At 37.9% G+C, this 14,482-nt stretch overlaps 1 protein-coding gene across 1 annotated transcript in view; it reads right to left on the reverse strand.

The window, feature by feature from the left end:
* Nucleotides 1–665: 665 nt before the first annotated feature.
* Nucleotides 666–14,482, reverse strand: part of LOC136866810 (uncharacterized) — a 102,722-nt gene continuing 88,905 nt past the window's right edge. Inside the window, exon 5 of the mRNA XM_067143916.1 lies at nucleotides 666–864. Coding sequence (XP_067000017.1) covers nucleotides 666–864 — 199 coding nt within the window. The remainder of the gene's footprint in view (nucleotides 865–14,482) is intronic.

Raw genomic sequence — 14,482 nt, forward strand, 5'->3', positions numbered from 1 at the left:
ATTTGCAGTCTCCATATTGAAATATGCAGTCATTTGTTTTCAACTGTGTTTCAAAGTTGTAATCTCCATGCGCAGTGATTGGTAGTTGTTTTTAATAATGGAGACTTTGTTGATATTCTCGAAGTGAAGTGTTTTATTGTGATACTGTGATTAAGGTTATGCGTGTGTTAATTTGTGAATATATGTGAAAAAAATTAATTGTACCAACTAACAGCATCTCGTGTGGAAACGTTAAAAAGGAATAAGAAAAAAATGGATGTAATTCTTAAACTCTCAAGTGGAAAAGACACTTTGAAATATATTGCAGTTAACAGTGAAATACTTCCCAGACTTACGCATGAATGATGTTTAACCTAGAATAAGCCTAGTAAAATATAATCCAACATTATTCTTTCTCTCATCCTTAGATATGCTTGTTAAGTGATGAATTCTCTCCTTTGTACAGTGGGTGAAAACTTATGTGAATGACTTCATTTACATAAAATTAAGCAACTTCTTTGATAATAAAAAATGCAAATGTTAGTTTGAAATCCTTATTCTTTTTTTTTTTATGGAGGATGAACTATATCTTTGTATAGAACCAAAAGTGTACTCATTTTAATACAGTCATTTACTTCTGAGATGAAATATTTCCTGGCTACAGAAGATAGCAGGATCAACATTGATTAACTTCGAAGTAGAGGAAAGAAACGTGCCTTCACTCGTGCCATTATATTCTTTGTTTCGTACTGAAGCTGTAACTTCATTATACTGTGTGTGATATCATGTAATTTGCTTTGTGAACACGAATACTGTTCCATATTCTCTTTATCTTCTTCCATCAAGTTTCTGAATGTCTCTTCTTTTTGCCGAAGTTGAAGTAACCTGAAAAAGACAAACCTGTTTTAGCAATGATAATTCAGGAAGAAAGAAATACCATCATTTACTGTATATGGATTTGTTGTCTGCTTGGTTAACATGATCATTAAAGCATCAAGTCTATATGGTCTGAAACCGTGGTTAGCTGGTTTGAGCCCCATTAGTGGAAAAAAAATCACCATCAGAATGTTGGTTAGCAGGGTAGGAGAAGTGGTGGTATATAATTTCTAATCATTAGATTGCCAGCCAAAAGCCTGGATTCAGTTCCAAACCTCTCCACAGTGCTCATATGGAGTGAGGATATACGATGCTGTTGATGGTAATTCGTCTGTCACGTGAGAATATAAAGCCTTCAACAGACCTCTTGGTGCTATTCAACAGCAGTAGGCTATGTGCCAGCACCGGGTTTCACCCTCCCCTTCCTACTATCAAAATCATGTCATTTCACTTCATCTCATTAACTCCTCTGATGAAGCATCCGGTCATAAAATCTTGCTACGAAGATTCATCTCATTTCATACCCGACCCCGTAGAGAAACAGGGCAAGAGTTGGACATACATACTGTGTATGGGTTTGTCAGATGTCCTGTATTATACAAATTTCTGTTATTCAAGAAGGAGAAAATTTGTTTCTTGGAAAGTAGAATTAATAGATAACAAGTAGTTGAAATATCCCATGACCATTCTAGTACATTTGAGTTTAAGCAAGAAGTAGAAAGGAAAAGCTAGTTTAACTTCATCAGATGTGAATTTCAGATCTCTTTAAATACAACAGGATGTACAAGTTGTCATGGTCTCATATCCAGTACATAAAAATTTCATATTGTATGCAGAACCTCTGACAGTGGTTAAACATCCACAATGTGGCAAATCTGATACAGGAAACACAAAATAGAAAAACTTTCTCCCTAACAGACCCCAACCTTCTATGAAGAACCGATACCAGAAGAATTGCATTCACGATATGAAAATTAATTCATTTCTTGAGAAGTATTTTCTCACTATAGAGGTTCTCCAGGCCCTAGTCTAGTGGAGAGGTTCGATGATAATGTCTTTCTCCTATGGCACCGTGAAGCAAACCTCCCTGACTGTCCACTTCACTTGGCACTACACAATATTTAGCAGTTAAATGTACGCTAAGAAATATAGTGTAAGAGTGACCGAGCCAATCACCATTTGTTTGAAGTATCCACAACTTTCTCCATTGTTTCTGTTCATGACATCATCTGACAAAAAGAAAAAAAAGAGAAAATTGCTTATGATTACAGGCACCTGTTTTTTTCAAGGTGCAAAATCACAAAATTTTACAAATTTGGCTCAAAACCCAAAACTATTCACCTTCAAGCAAACTCATGAAATTATTGACAAAATTATGGAATCACTCTTTAATCCAAGAAGCATAATGAAAGGTAATTTAGAAAATGATTAAGTCTCTCATCTAATAAAGCAAATTCCCATTCTACAAGAACTTTCAACATCAGAATATCTTGAACCATACATAGTGTTTAGGAATCTAGCTTGTAGTTCATGTAAGAGCAGGTGAAGATATTGATGTGACTGCTATTCTCCTCCTTTGAAATCAGAATATGGACACTTTGTGGGAGCTGCAGTGAAGGCTTTATGAATCCCAGTCAGTAATGTTGGTGGTGAGAGTTCATTTTCAACATAGTACAATATAAAATCTGATAGGAGAATAGCTCTGACTCCCAACAATGAGGAACTCATGGTATCCCTGTCCTTTACAGACTGATGTGTAATTACATATGTAGGCTATGCCCAACTTGTAGAAATGGCAGGATGAAATTTTTCCAAACATCCATACTTTGATATATGTAATATGCATTTTCAACAGAACTACTACTAAATTATTTTTATTCCTCCTCTGAAGGGGGAGGCCAGACTCTTAGATGGTGCCACGATCTCTCAGGCCAGAGAAGCAGAACTCTCATTTTTCTTACAATGAAAATCCTCGGTCTGTTTCCAGTCATTCAACTGAGTCAGGAATGGAATGAATACTAAGAATACTGATGGCACCCCAGGTACCCCACATCCAAACTGTAATTCACTTGAGTAATCATAGATTTTTGTTTTCAACCTTTTCTTGATAATGTACACATACACATGGGGATGGAAGCACTTCCGTGTATGTGGGGCTTGCGCTTTCTCCATCTACCATCCCCTAAATTGTACATGTACAAGATGTACAATTTAAGGATATTATTCATTCATATCATTTTTGCCATTATGGACAGTGTTTCAACTTGAATATCTCATGATGTCACAATTTTCACTTCTTTCTCTTCTTCTTCTTCTCTTCCCAAAATCTCTTCATCCTTTGGCTGTGCTCCTGTTTCCTTTGTTCTGTCCACAATGTTCCTTCTTCTTCTTCTCATTTACTATAAATTTTGTATTCCTAATTTTGTTTCTGAATTCTTTTCTGTCTCCTATCATTTGCCTGTTGATCCCCACCTGCCTTAAGTCTTCCTCTATTTCATGATACCAATTTGTTTTCTTGCTTGAACTGTTTACTACATCAAAGATTTTCTTTGTAAGTCTGTTGCTGTCCATTCTCTGTATGTGCCCATAAAAAGTTAGTCTGCGTTTCCTGATCATGTCTGTGAGTCTGTCAGTGTGCTGGTACAGCTCTTCAGTAGGTCGTTTCATCCATATGCCATCTCTGTGTATTGCTCCAAATATTTTTCTGAAAATTTTACATTCTATTTTTTTCTGTCTCTATAATGCCTGATGCTCCAATTGTGGTCGTTTCTGACGCATACAATGCTTCTGGTAATACGACCGTTTTGTAGTGTCTAAGTTTGGCCTGTCTTGATATGCTTTTCATATTATAATATGACCATGTGAGTATGTATGCTTTCTGGAGTTTTTCCGTTTGTTCTATGTTAGACGCCTTGTTTGATCCTCCTATTTGCATGTATTCCCCTAAATATTTAAATTTTTCTACTCTTTTTATGGATCCATATACAGTATGCATGGTGTGCACATTGTTGTTCTGTCGTTCCATGTATTGGGTCTTCTCGTAAGATATCTGTAGACCTGTTTTGGCAGCTATTTCATGCAAGCATTCCAGTGCTTCCTTTGCCTCCTGTGTATTATTGCTAAGTATGGCTATGTCATCTGCAAATGCCAGACATTTTATGATTGTTTTTGTTTCACGTGTTCTTCCCAGCTGTATTTCTTTAACTTGTTCCTCCCACTGCTTGATAATTTTGTCCAACACCATGTTAAAAAAGATTGGTGAGAGCCCGTCTCCTTGTCGGACACCTGTGTGTATCTGGAAGGGTTCCGAAATTTCTCCCATGAACTTGATCTTGGAGGTGGCGTCTGTAAGTGTCTGTCTGTCTATGGAGTCGTACGCTTTTTTAAAGTCCACAAAGGTAACTACAGTGTTTCTTGTTTGTCTGACTTTCAAAAGTGTTCTCAAGTTCCAGATCTGTTTGATGCATTATCTCCCTTTTCTGAAGCCTGCCTGGTATTCACCTATTTGTGGATCTGCTTGTGGTTCTAGCCTGTTTAATAGCACCTTAGAGAAAATTTTGTACGCAACTGGTACTAGCGAAATACCTCTGTAATTATTTGGATCTGACTTATCACCCTTTTTATGTAATGGATGGATTAATGCACATTTCCATTCCTCTGGCACTTTCTCTGTGACCCAAATATCTGTGATAATCTTATGGATATTTTTGGTGATGTTTTCATCTTGGAGCTTCCAGATCTTGGCGATAATACCATCCTCTCCTGCTGCTCTGTTATTTTTCATTTGTTTTATGATTTCCCCTATCTCTTCTATTGTGGGTGGATTAGAATCGGGGTTGGATGTAGTTTTTTGGAATGTTAGTTTTTCTGTGGGTTTCTTGCAATTACGAAGTTGATCAAAGTAATGCTTGAGAATTTTACAGTTTTCTTTCGTGTTTGTTTCCAGGGATCCTGTTCTACGGAAGCAGAGGCTAGGAGGTTGATAGCCTTTAATATTTTCTTTGAAAGTTCTGTAAAAATTTCTTGTGTTATTTCTCTTGAAATATTCTTCAATTTCTTTTAGCCTGTTATTGTCGTATGCTCGTTTTTCTCTTCTGATTTCCTTCGATGATTGTTTCTGAACTAAGTGAAATGCCTTCCATGTTTCTGATGTTCTGTTACTGCTGAACTTCTCCCATGCTAGTTTTCTTCTCTCAATGGCTTGATCACAACTTACATTCCACCATCTATGTTTTCGTTTTCTAGGAGGTTGTCCCCAGCGCATTGCCTTCTGAACTGTCTTCGCAAGATCTGTCCAAGTGTCTGTTGAATGCCTATGAATTTCTTCAACGATTTTTTCCCTGTTTATCTTCAAGTAATCCGGATCAGGTTTGACTATTTTGTTTTGCGCTGTCTTTTTCTGTCTTGGGAGTGGCCTAATCTTAACTTGTAGCAAATAATGATCAGACCCGAAGAATCCTTTACGCGTTCTGACATTTAAAATTTCCCGCATATTTTTCTTGGAAATCGCCACATGATCAATTTGGAATTCTCCCCACACTGTGTTAGGTGCTTTCCATGTTGTAAGTTTTCGTCTTGGCTTTTGAAATTGCGTTGACATAATTTTGAGGTTAAAATTTTGACAATATTTTATGAGGTGTTCCCCATTTTTGTTTGTGTGAATGTGTGCCGAGTACGGGCCTGTTATTTGTCTGTATTTTCTCTCCTTACCTAATTGCGCATTGAAGTCGCCCATTAAAATTTTCACATGTCTTTCTGGTACGTTGTTGGTTACTTCTTCCATGTCTTCCCAGAAGTCTTCAATTTCTTGTGGGTTCTTTCTGTTATGGTCATTTGTAGGTGCATGTGCATTGATAATTGTGTTTGCTTTATTACCTGATTTGAAGGAGAGTGTGGAGATACATTCTGATATGGAATTGAAGTCTATGATGCTATCCACGACTGATCTGTGTACTGCAAATCCCGTACCAAACAATAATGGTATGCCTCTTCTGACAGCAGGTTTGCCTTTGTAAATCCTGTAATTTTCTGTGTCGAAATGGTTTTCATCTATAAAGCGCGTCTCTTGAATGGCAAGAATTTTGATGTGAAATTTTTCTAGCATGTCTGTAAGTTGTTTTAGTTTTCCAAGTTTGAAGAGAGTGTTTGCATTGAGAGTGCCAAGAGATTTTGAGAAGCTCTGACTCTTCTCCTCATGATGTTCCTGGTCCCCCAGAATCCGATGACCAGGAAAGTCCAGTTCGTTGACTGGGGCCTGGGGTAGCGGATTTCTTTCCTTTTGTTCCATCGTGATTACTTCAAGTTGAAGTTGGTTGTGGTGATCTTTAATAAAGATCACGGTAATTACAGACTTCATTGTTGAGATCAAGCCATATTTCACTGCCGCACCAACTAGGTGAACAGATGCAGACCACTAGTCGCTGGATACCAGAACAGACACCAGTGGATTTCTTGATGTCGTGTGTTTGGTCTGTGAGAGCTATTTTATTTCGCTCAAGTCCGCCGGCAAAGCGGTGAGGATCCCCTATCCGCCACCTGGGATGTGCCACGTCGGAGTATCACCTCTCCGCCTGCTACGACACCATAGTAGGTTCGTGGTTATGGATATTATTATTATTATTATTATTATTATTATTATTATTATTATTATGTCCGACTCGTTGGCTGAATGGTCAGCATACTGGCCTTCGGTTCAGAGGGTACCGGGTTCGATTCCCGGCCGGGTCGGGGATTTTAACCTTCATTGGTTAATTCCAATGGCTTGGGGGCTGGGGGTTTGTGCTGTCCCCAACATCTCTGCAACTCATACACCACACATAACACTATCCTCCACTACAGTAACACGCAGTTACCTACAAATGGCAGATGCCGCCCACCCTCATCGGAGGGTCTGCCTTACAAGGGCTGCACCCGGCTAGAAATAGCCACACGGAATTTAAAATATTCTTCTTATTCTTCTTGTTTCGTATAGGCCAGCTAAGGACCACGACATTCAACTATTGCATTTTGGAATGGGCTTTGATGTTTGCCCAGTAGTTGTGCATCCTCAGGCTGTGTTGCTCCTTCCTCTCCTTTGTCCAGAGGGCGCCAGTCTTCTTTGTTGGTAATCTGTCCTGGAACTTCTTATGTTTAAGCATCTTCCTGAGTGCTGTACGATCCTTTAAGATTCCTTCTGTTATTCCCAGTTCCTGTAGATCTTTATTCACTTCCATCAACCATGGTGACTTGGTCTTCCTATTTTGCCAGTAGCTGAGAATCCGGTTGGTCAACCTGGTAGGATGCATCCTGTAGACGTGCCCATAGAATACTAGGCGTCTCTTCCTTGCTACATTCGTTATTCTTTCACAGTACTTGTAGAGCTCTTGGTTAGGCCGTCTTTTATAACTGTCCCCTTCCTTGACTGGCCCCAGTATCTTCCTCATTATTATTATTATTATTATTATTATTATTATTATTATTATTATTATTATTTGCATATGGACCCTGTTGGATCACGCATTACATTTATGATTCGCGTTTCTAACAGACCATATTGCTTTCATTCTTTCACTGTGTGCCTGTTTTCTTTCCTCTGACCACTTAGTCCCCGATCTTTTAGGGACTTCATTCTCTGGCTTTACTACCCATTTATTTATCTTGTGACGGTAAATGTTTCTGTCCAGTATTTCTGATGTTTCTATCTGGGCCTTTTCCAGATCATTTTTAACATTTTGTATCCATGGTACATTCTTCAGTTTTTCAGTATATGTCAAAATCTTGTGGGTTAGCCTGTGTCTGTGAACGTGTCCATAGAATTTCAGTCTTCGTTTCCTGATGTCTGTGGCGAGGTTGGACAGTCTTTCCATAGCTTGTGTGATTTGAGCCTATACCCTTCTTCTTTTTTTCTCTGGGCACAGAATTTTCCTCAAGATCTTCCTTTCCTCCTTCAAGATGTTTCCCAGATCATCTTTATTATTAAGTACCAAGATTTCACTTGCATACAGCATTTCAGGTTTAATCACCGTATTATAATGTTTGATTTTTGTATGTATGGACATGTATTTCTTGTTGTAGATTTCACGGGTTCTCCAATATGCTCTTTTGAGTTTTTGTAATCAAACTTTCTGTGTTTCCTTTTCCAACCCTGTTGGTTCTAGGATCTCACCGAGATTTTTAAAGTATGGAACTCGTTTGATCTGCCCATATTTTGTTTGTAATTCCTGAATGTGCAAATAAACCTGGTCTTCTCGAATGAGATTTGTAGTCCAGTTTTCTCAGCGCAGTCCTTGAGGACTTCAATCTGTTTGACCGCTGAAATATCACTGTCTTTAAGTATCGCTAGGTCGTCTGCGAAAGCAAACAACTGACCTTTATGTTATCGTTCTTTCGACCAAGTTGAATGGGTTTCCAGTGCTTCTGAACTTTCGATTCCTTCTCCCATTCTCGAATGACTTTGTCTAGAACAAGGTTGAAAAGCAGTGGTGACAATCCATCACCCTGTCACATGCCGATCTTAATGGCAAAGGGCTCTGATACTTCACCCATGAATTCCACTTTTGACTTCATGTCCATGAGTGTTTCCTTGATGAGTCTTAGCCCTTGTTCTTCTAAGATATTAAAGAGAGACTGTCAACTGACCGAATCGTACGCTTTCTTGAAGTCGACGAAACTACAAATAATCGGAGAGCTTTGGGTTGCTCTATATCTCAATATCATCTTCAAGTTAAAAATTTGTTCAACACAGGACCGCGCAGGTTGGAAACCGGCTTGATATTCTCCAATTTTGTGTTCAAGCTGTTCTTGTACTCTTTGAAGAAGACACGCGGAGAGAATCTTGTAGGTGACTTGAACAAGAGAAATCCCTCTGCAGTTATTTACATTAGTTTTGTCACCTTTCTGGTGTACCGGATGGATAAGTGCACATTTCCATTCTTCAGGTAGCTTTTCTTTTTTTTTTTTCCAGATGTCCATGATTATTAGTGTGAGCTTCTCAAGTGTACTTGGGCCTATGTTCTTTAAGAGTTCTGCAACTATGCCATCTTCTCCAGACGCCCTGTTATTTTTGAGTCTGAATATGTGTCTCTGGATTTCTTCTTTGGTAGGTGGTGGAGATTCAGGGTTTACATGTTCAGGAGTTTCTTTGGGCCATCGTAATGTTGGCTCCTGGCAATTAATAAATTCAGAGAAATATCGAGCCAACTCCTTACATTTATCCTGGTTAGGCAGCGCGAGTTTTCCATCTTGTTTTTAGAAGCATAAATTCTGTGGGCTGTATCCTTGGATTCTTCCTGCGAAAGTCCTGTAGAAGTCTCACACATTGTGATCTCGGAAATCTTATTCTATAGATTCCAGTTGGTCCTTCATGTATCTCCATTTTGTTTGTCTGATTACTTTTGACACTTCCTTTCTTGTCTGAAGATAGTGTTGTTGAGTCTCGAGTGACTTCTTGCAGTTATATTTCTGAAAATCTCTTTTCTGCTTTACCAGTGCTACTACACATGCAGAGTCCCACCAAGGGTGTTTCGTATACTTCTTCAATGGAAATGTCTCTTTAGCTCTTGATAATAATAATAATAATAATAATAATAATAATAATAATAATAATAATAATAATAATAATAATAATAATAATGACCGAGCTCGATAGCTGCAGTCGCTTAAGTGCGGCCAGTATCCAGTATTCGGGAGATAGTAGGTTCGAACCCCACTGTCGGCAGCCCTGAAAATGGTTTTCCGTGGTTTCCCATTTTCACACCAGGCAAATGCTGGGGCTGTACCTTAATTAAGGCCATGGCCGCTTCCTTCCCATTCCTAACCCTTCCTTGTCCCATCATTGCCATAAGACATATCTGTGTCGGTGCGACGTAAAGCAACTAGCAAAAAAAAAAAAAAAAAAAAAAGATAATAATAATAATAATAATAATAAATGAGAGCCAGAAAACATCTTGAGGCAACCTCTAAGGCTCAATACCTTACGGTAGTTTTAACATTGAGGTTGGTCACAATCAATCTCCCCAATACCTTCAACCTATTAGCATGATGTCATTTATCAACGATGCACCTACCCCAGGCACTAGCAGACATACTAGTTTTTCTCGGTCATCGGACTCTGGGGGACTGACATCATGTGGAAATGTATCGGAGCTTCTCAAATCTCTTCGCCCAAAATGTAAGACTTTCATTGGTAGTCTAAACATCAACACACTTCAGAAAACTGGGAAGTTAACGCAATTAACAGACATGTTAGATAACTTAAACATCCAAATTTTAGCACTTCAGGAAACCAGATACACGGATGAAAATCATTTTGACTTAGGAAATTATAGAATTTACAAAGGCAAGCCAGCAATCTCCCATTATAAGAAGCACTGGATTAGCTGTAAGAAGAAACATTATTAACTCAATACTTAACTTTTCTTCACCTTCTGAAAGAATTTCAACATTATCCATTAAATCAGGAAACAAAGCTTATACATTGATTATGCACATGCTTCCACCAATAACTACAATCGAAAAGATCCACAAATGATGGAAGACTTCTGGGAATTGCTAGAAGAAAATACAGCCACAATTTCAAAACATCACATAAAAATTATATTGGGAGATTTTAATCCCCAAATTGGTAGAGAAAAGAAATTCAGGACCATTGTAGGACTATACCCAGTGCACAATAGGACTAGTAAAAATGGAGAAAGATTAATTGATATTTGCAAACATTTTCATCTCAGATTAATGTCAACACATTTCCGGGTGCTTCCACACAAGGAAAAAAAATTGGAGATCCCCAAATTTTCACTTGGGAGAATTTCAAATAGATAATGTGGCTATTTCCAAGAACAATCAAAAAGAAATTATGAATTTTAAAGTTAAAAAAGGAATCATTGATTCTGACCACTATCTATCCTTAATCAAGATAAAATTTCAACCAAACAGGTCCAGACCAAGAATAACAAAAACCCTACGCATCGATCCAGAATTTCTTAAACAGAACATCAGTACTTTCATTGAAAGTATCCCTATTCACAATTCTTTGAACTGGGTAGAACTCAAAGACATACTTTTGAAGGCTTCTCAAAATGTTGGCGCACCACCCAGGAAACACAAACATAAGTGGTGGAATGAAACCTGCGACAAGGCTATAAACTTTAGACCCTGGCAGAAATGGAATTCTCATGAAACTGAACTAACCTGGCGGGAATTCACCAAAATACAGAAACAAACAGAAAAAATCATCAGGTCTGAGAAAAGCAAATATGATCACTACAGATTAGCAGAAATTGAACAAGGTTTCACAAAAAACAATACACGTAACTTCTACAAAACTTTCCGAGAAGAATGATCAAATTATCAGGCACCTGGTCTTTGCTTCAAATGCCCGGATGGAACATTAGAAACAAATAATCAAGAAAATTGCAAACTTTTAGCAGTGTATTTCAAGGAACTTTTAAACTGTGAATCCCCTAAAGAACAACTCACCTTTGAAACAGCCTCATCTAATCAAGATTGCAAACTTCTAGCAGTGTATTTCAAGTATCTTTTAAACTGTGAATCCCCTAAATAACAACTCACCTTTGAAACACCCTCATCTATTCAAGATTCAGAACCCCCAACATTGAAAGAATTCAAAGAAATAATCCATGGTCTCAAAAATAACAAAGCCCCAAGGGAAGATGGCATAATTGCCAAAATGCTGAAGATAGGAGATGAGAGTGTAGCCTGGAAAATCCACTTGATTCGTGAAAACATCTGGATCACTGAAGAAATCCCTGAAGATTGGAAATGTGCACTAATCCATCCACTACACAAGAAAGGGGATAAAACTAACATCAGTAATTATAGAAGAATTAGCTTGATACCAGTTGCTTACAAAATTGTTTCCAAAGCCCTGCTCACTAGACTTGAGAAACAAACAGACCATCTAATTGGTGAATACCAGGCAGGTTTCCAAAAAGGAAGATCTTGTACAGAATAAATACTTAATCTTAAAACTATGCTACAAATACGCAAAACCAGACAAACTGCCATTACTTCTCTAGATTTCAAAAAAGCATATGACTCTATAGACCGTCGAACACTTTTCAGTACTCTAGAAGAATTTCAAGTGGATAAAAAAACAAGGGCATTAATCAGACAAATATTAACTGGCACTACTTCAAAAGTTAAATTCCTAGGCAAAATATCTGAGCCTTTTACTATTAACACCAGGGTCTGTCAAGGAGATGGATTATCTCCGTTACTGTTCAATCTCGTACTTGAGAAAGTAATCACGACCTGGAAAAAGGAAATTAAAGGAATAACCCTTAGCAAACTACTAAAGATAGAATTCACTTGCACTGTCTGGCCTTTGTGGATGACATAGCAATCCTTTCCAATAACAGGCAAGAAGCAATTCATTCCATTGAAAAATTACAGGAAATTGCCATCAAAACGGGACTTCAAATCTTGTATGAGAAAACTCAATACATGGGAGGAGCTTCACGATATTTAGATGGACAAACTATGATACCTAAATTCTGCAAAATCTTTCAGGTGAACCAATTCAGATATTTAGGAAAAATTATTCAAGAATAAATAAAGAATTGCCAAGTTACAGAAAGCTTACAGGATCACTTGGAACAGGTACAACAAAAAAATCAATATCTCAGAAAGCAAAACTTAGACATTATAATACAGTAATCAAATCTGAAGCGTTATATGCTCCACAATCTAAAAGAAATTATGAATGTTAAAGTTAAAAAGGAATCATTGATTCTGACCACTATCTATCCTTAATCAAGATAAAATTTGGACTAAACAGGTCCAAACCAAGAATAACAAAAACCCTGCGCGTTGATCCGGAATTTCTTAAACAGAACACCAGTACTTTCATTGAAAGTATCCCATGGTGGCGGATCTCTAACCAAAGACATAGAGAAACAGGAAACGAAAATATTAAGAAAAATGTTTGGGCCAGTTTGTATAGAGCGAATATGGAGTAAAAAATCATCGAAGGAAATATACTGTGATTCTGAAAAAATATATCACACTTTTCGGACAAGACGACTAAAATTTTGTGAACACATTATCAGAATGAACAGTAACAGACTAACTAAAAGAATTCTTAACCTGGCCTTTTCATCTAAAATGAAGAACAGCAGGTTTTGTGAAATTGAAACAGATCTCCATGAAACCAACACCTCGGAAGACATTATACAAGACAGATGTAAATTCAGAACCAAAATCGACAATCACCAGTTTGAAGACAAACCCAACACCAGAGCCACTATAACTTGGACAGAAGAACGAAGGAAGAAGCTCAGTGAGAGGATGACAGGATTTTGGGAGGAGAAGAAGGCCAACACATCAGCTAAGGTGGTTCAATCAAGCTCCTAATTAGGGCATAACGATGTAACGATGTAAAAAGAATTATAATAATAATAATAATATGAAGAAGAATTTTAGATGCATAGGGGACTAGACTTATTGTTCTATTACCTCACTCCTCATCTTGCCTAGTAGGCCTCATTTTGACACCACCATTGGTTTTTACGGTTTTCCTATAACCGCATAACCTTTGGTGATGCTATTTGGGGATTCATCCAGATTCATTCAGATTCAGGTGACCAAATTGCTTCCTGGAAAATTGTCTGCGTGAGTTCCTACAATTTATTTATGAGATCCTGACTTGCTGAATGGAATAGTTCAACAGGCATATTATCAGTTCCAGGGGATTCATGGCGAGACAGAGATTGCAATGCAAATTCATATTCCTGTCTAGTCACTATGAGTAGATCCTCTTGTCTCTGGTGGTGGTACTGAATTTTGTAATATGAGGAAGTACAACTAGATAATCACTCCCCTCATGACAAAGTAAGTGGAAAAAAACATGAAAATAAAATAAAACTATTCATTCAATGGAAGAATTTGAAAATTAATAAAAAAATAAAACAAAAATTATTTTAGTAAGCCGAAAAGGATACAAATGCATCAAAAGGGAATGTACACTAAGTTCCCTAAGTAACAGAAATTTACACCGCCTCACAAAAATTTAATAATAATAATAATAACAATAATAATAACAATAATAATAATGCTATTTGCTTTACGTCCCACTAACTACTTTTTCGGTCTTCAAGGACGCCGAGGTGCCGGAATTTAGTCCCGCAGGAGTTCTTTTACGTGCCTGTAAATCTACCGACACGAGGTTGACGTATTTGAGCACCTTCAAATACCACCAGACTGAGCCAGGATCGAACCTGCCAAGTTGGGGTCAGAAGGCCAGCGCCTCAACCATCTGAGCCACTCAGCCCAGCCACAAAAATTTGAAGCACCCAGAAGAAATGGTTGGATGGCATCGTAACTGCGTACACATACAAACCTTCGTGGGTAGAGTTGCAATTCTCTGTGACAAGTAGAATGGCCACCAGAGTGCATTAATGTTCATGTTTAGAGTTGTTACCAGGTGTTGTTTTCCTAGCCTTTTCTTAAATGATCGCAAAGAAATTGAAAAATTATTGAACATTTCCCTACCGAGCTCGATAGCTGCAGTCGCTTAAGTGCGGCCAGTATCCAGTATTCGGGAGATAGTAGGTTCGAATCCCACTGTCGGCAGCCCTGAATATTGTTTTCCGTGGTTTCCCATTTTCACACCAGGCAAATGCTGGGGCTG

This window comes from Anabrus simplex, chromosome 3 (assembly GCF_040414725.1).
Source record: "Anabrus simplex isolate iqAnaSimp1 chromosome 3, ASM4041472v1, whole genome shotgun sequence".
NCBI lineage: Eukaryota > Metazoa > Arthropoda > Insecta > Orthoptera > Tettigoniidae > Anabrus > Anabrus simplex.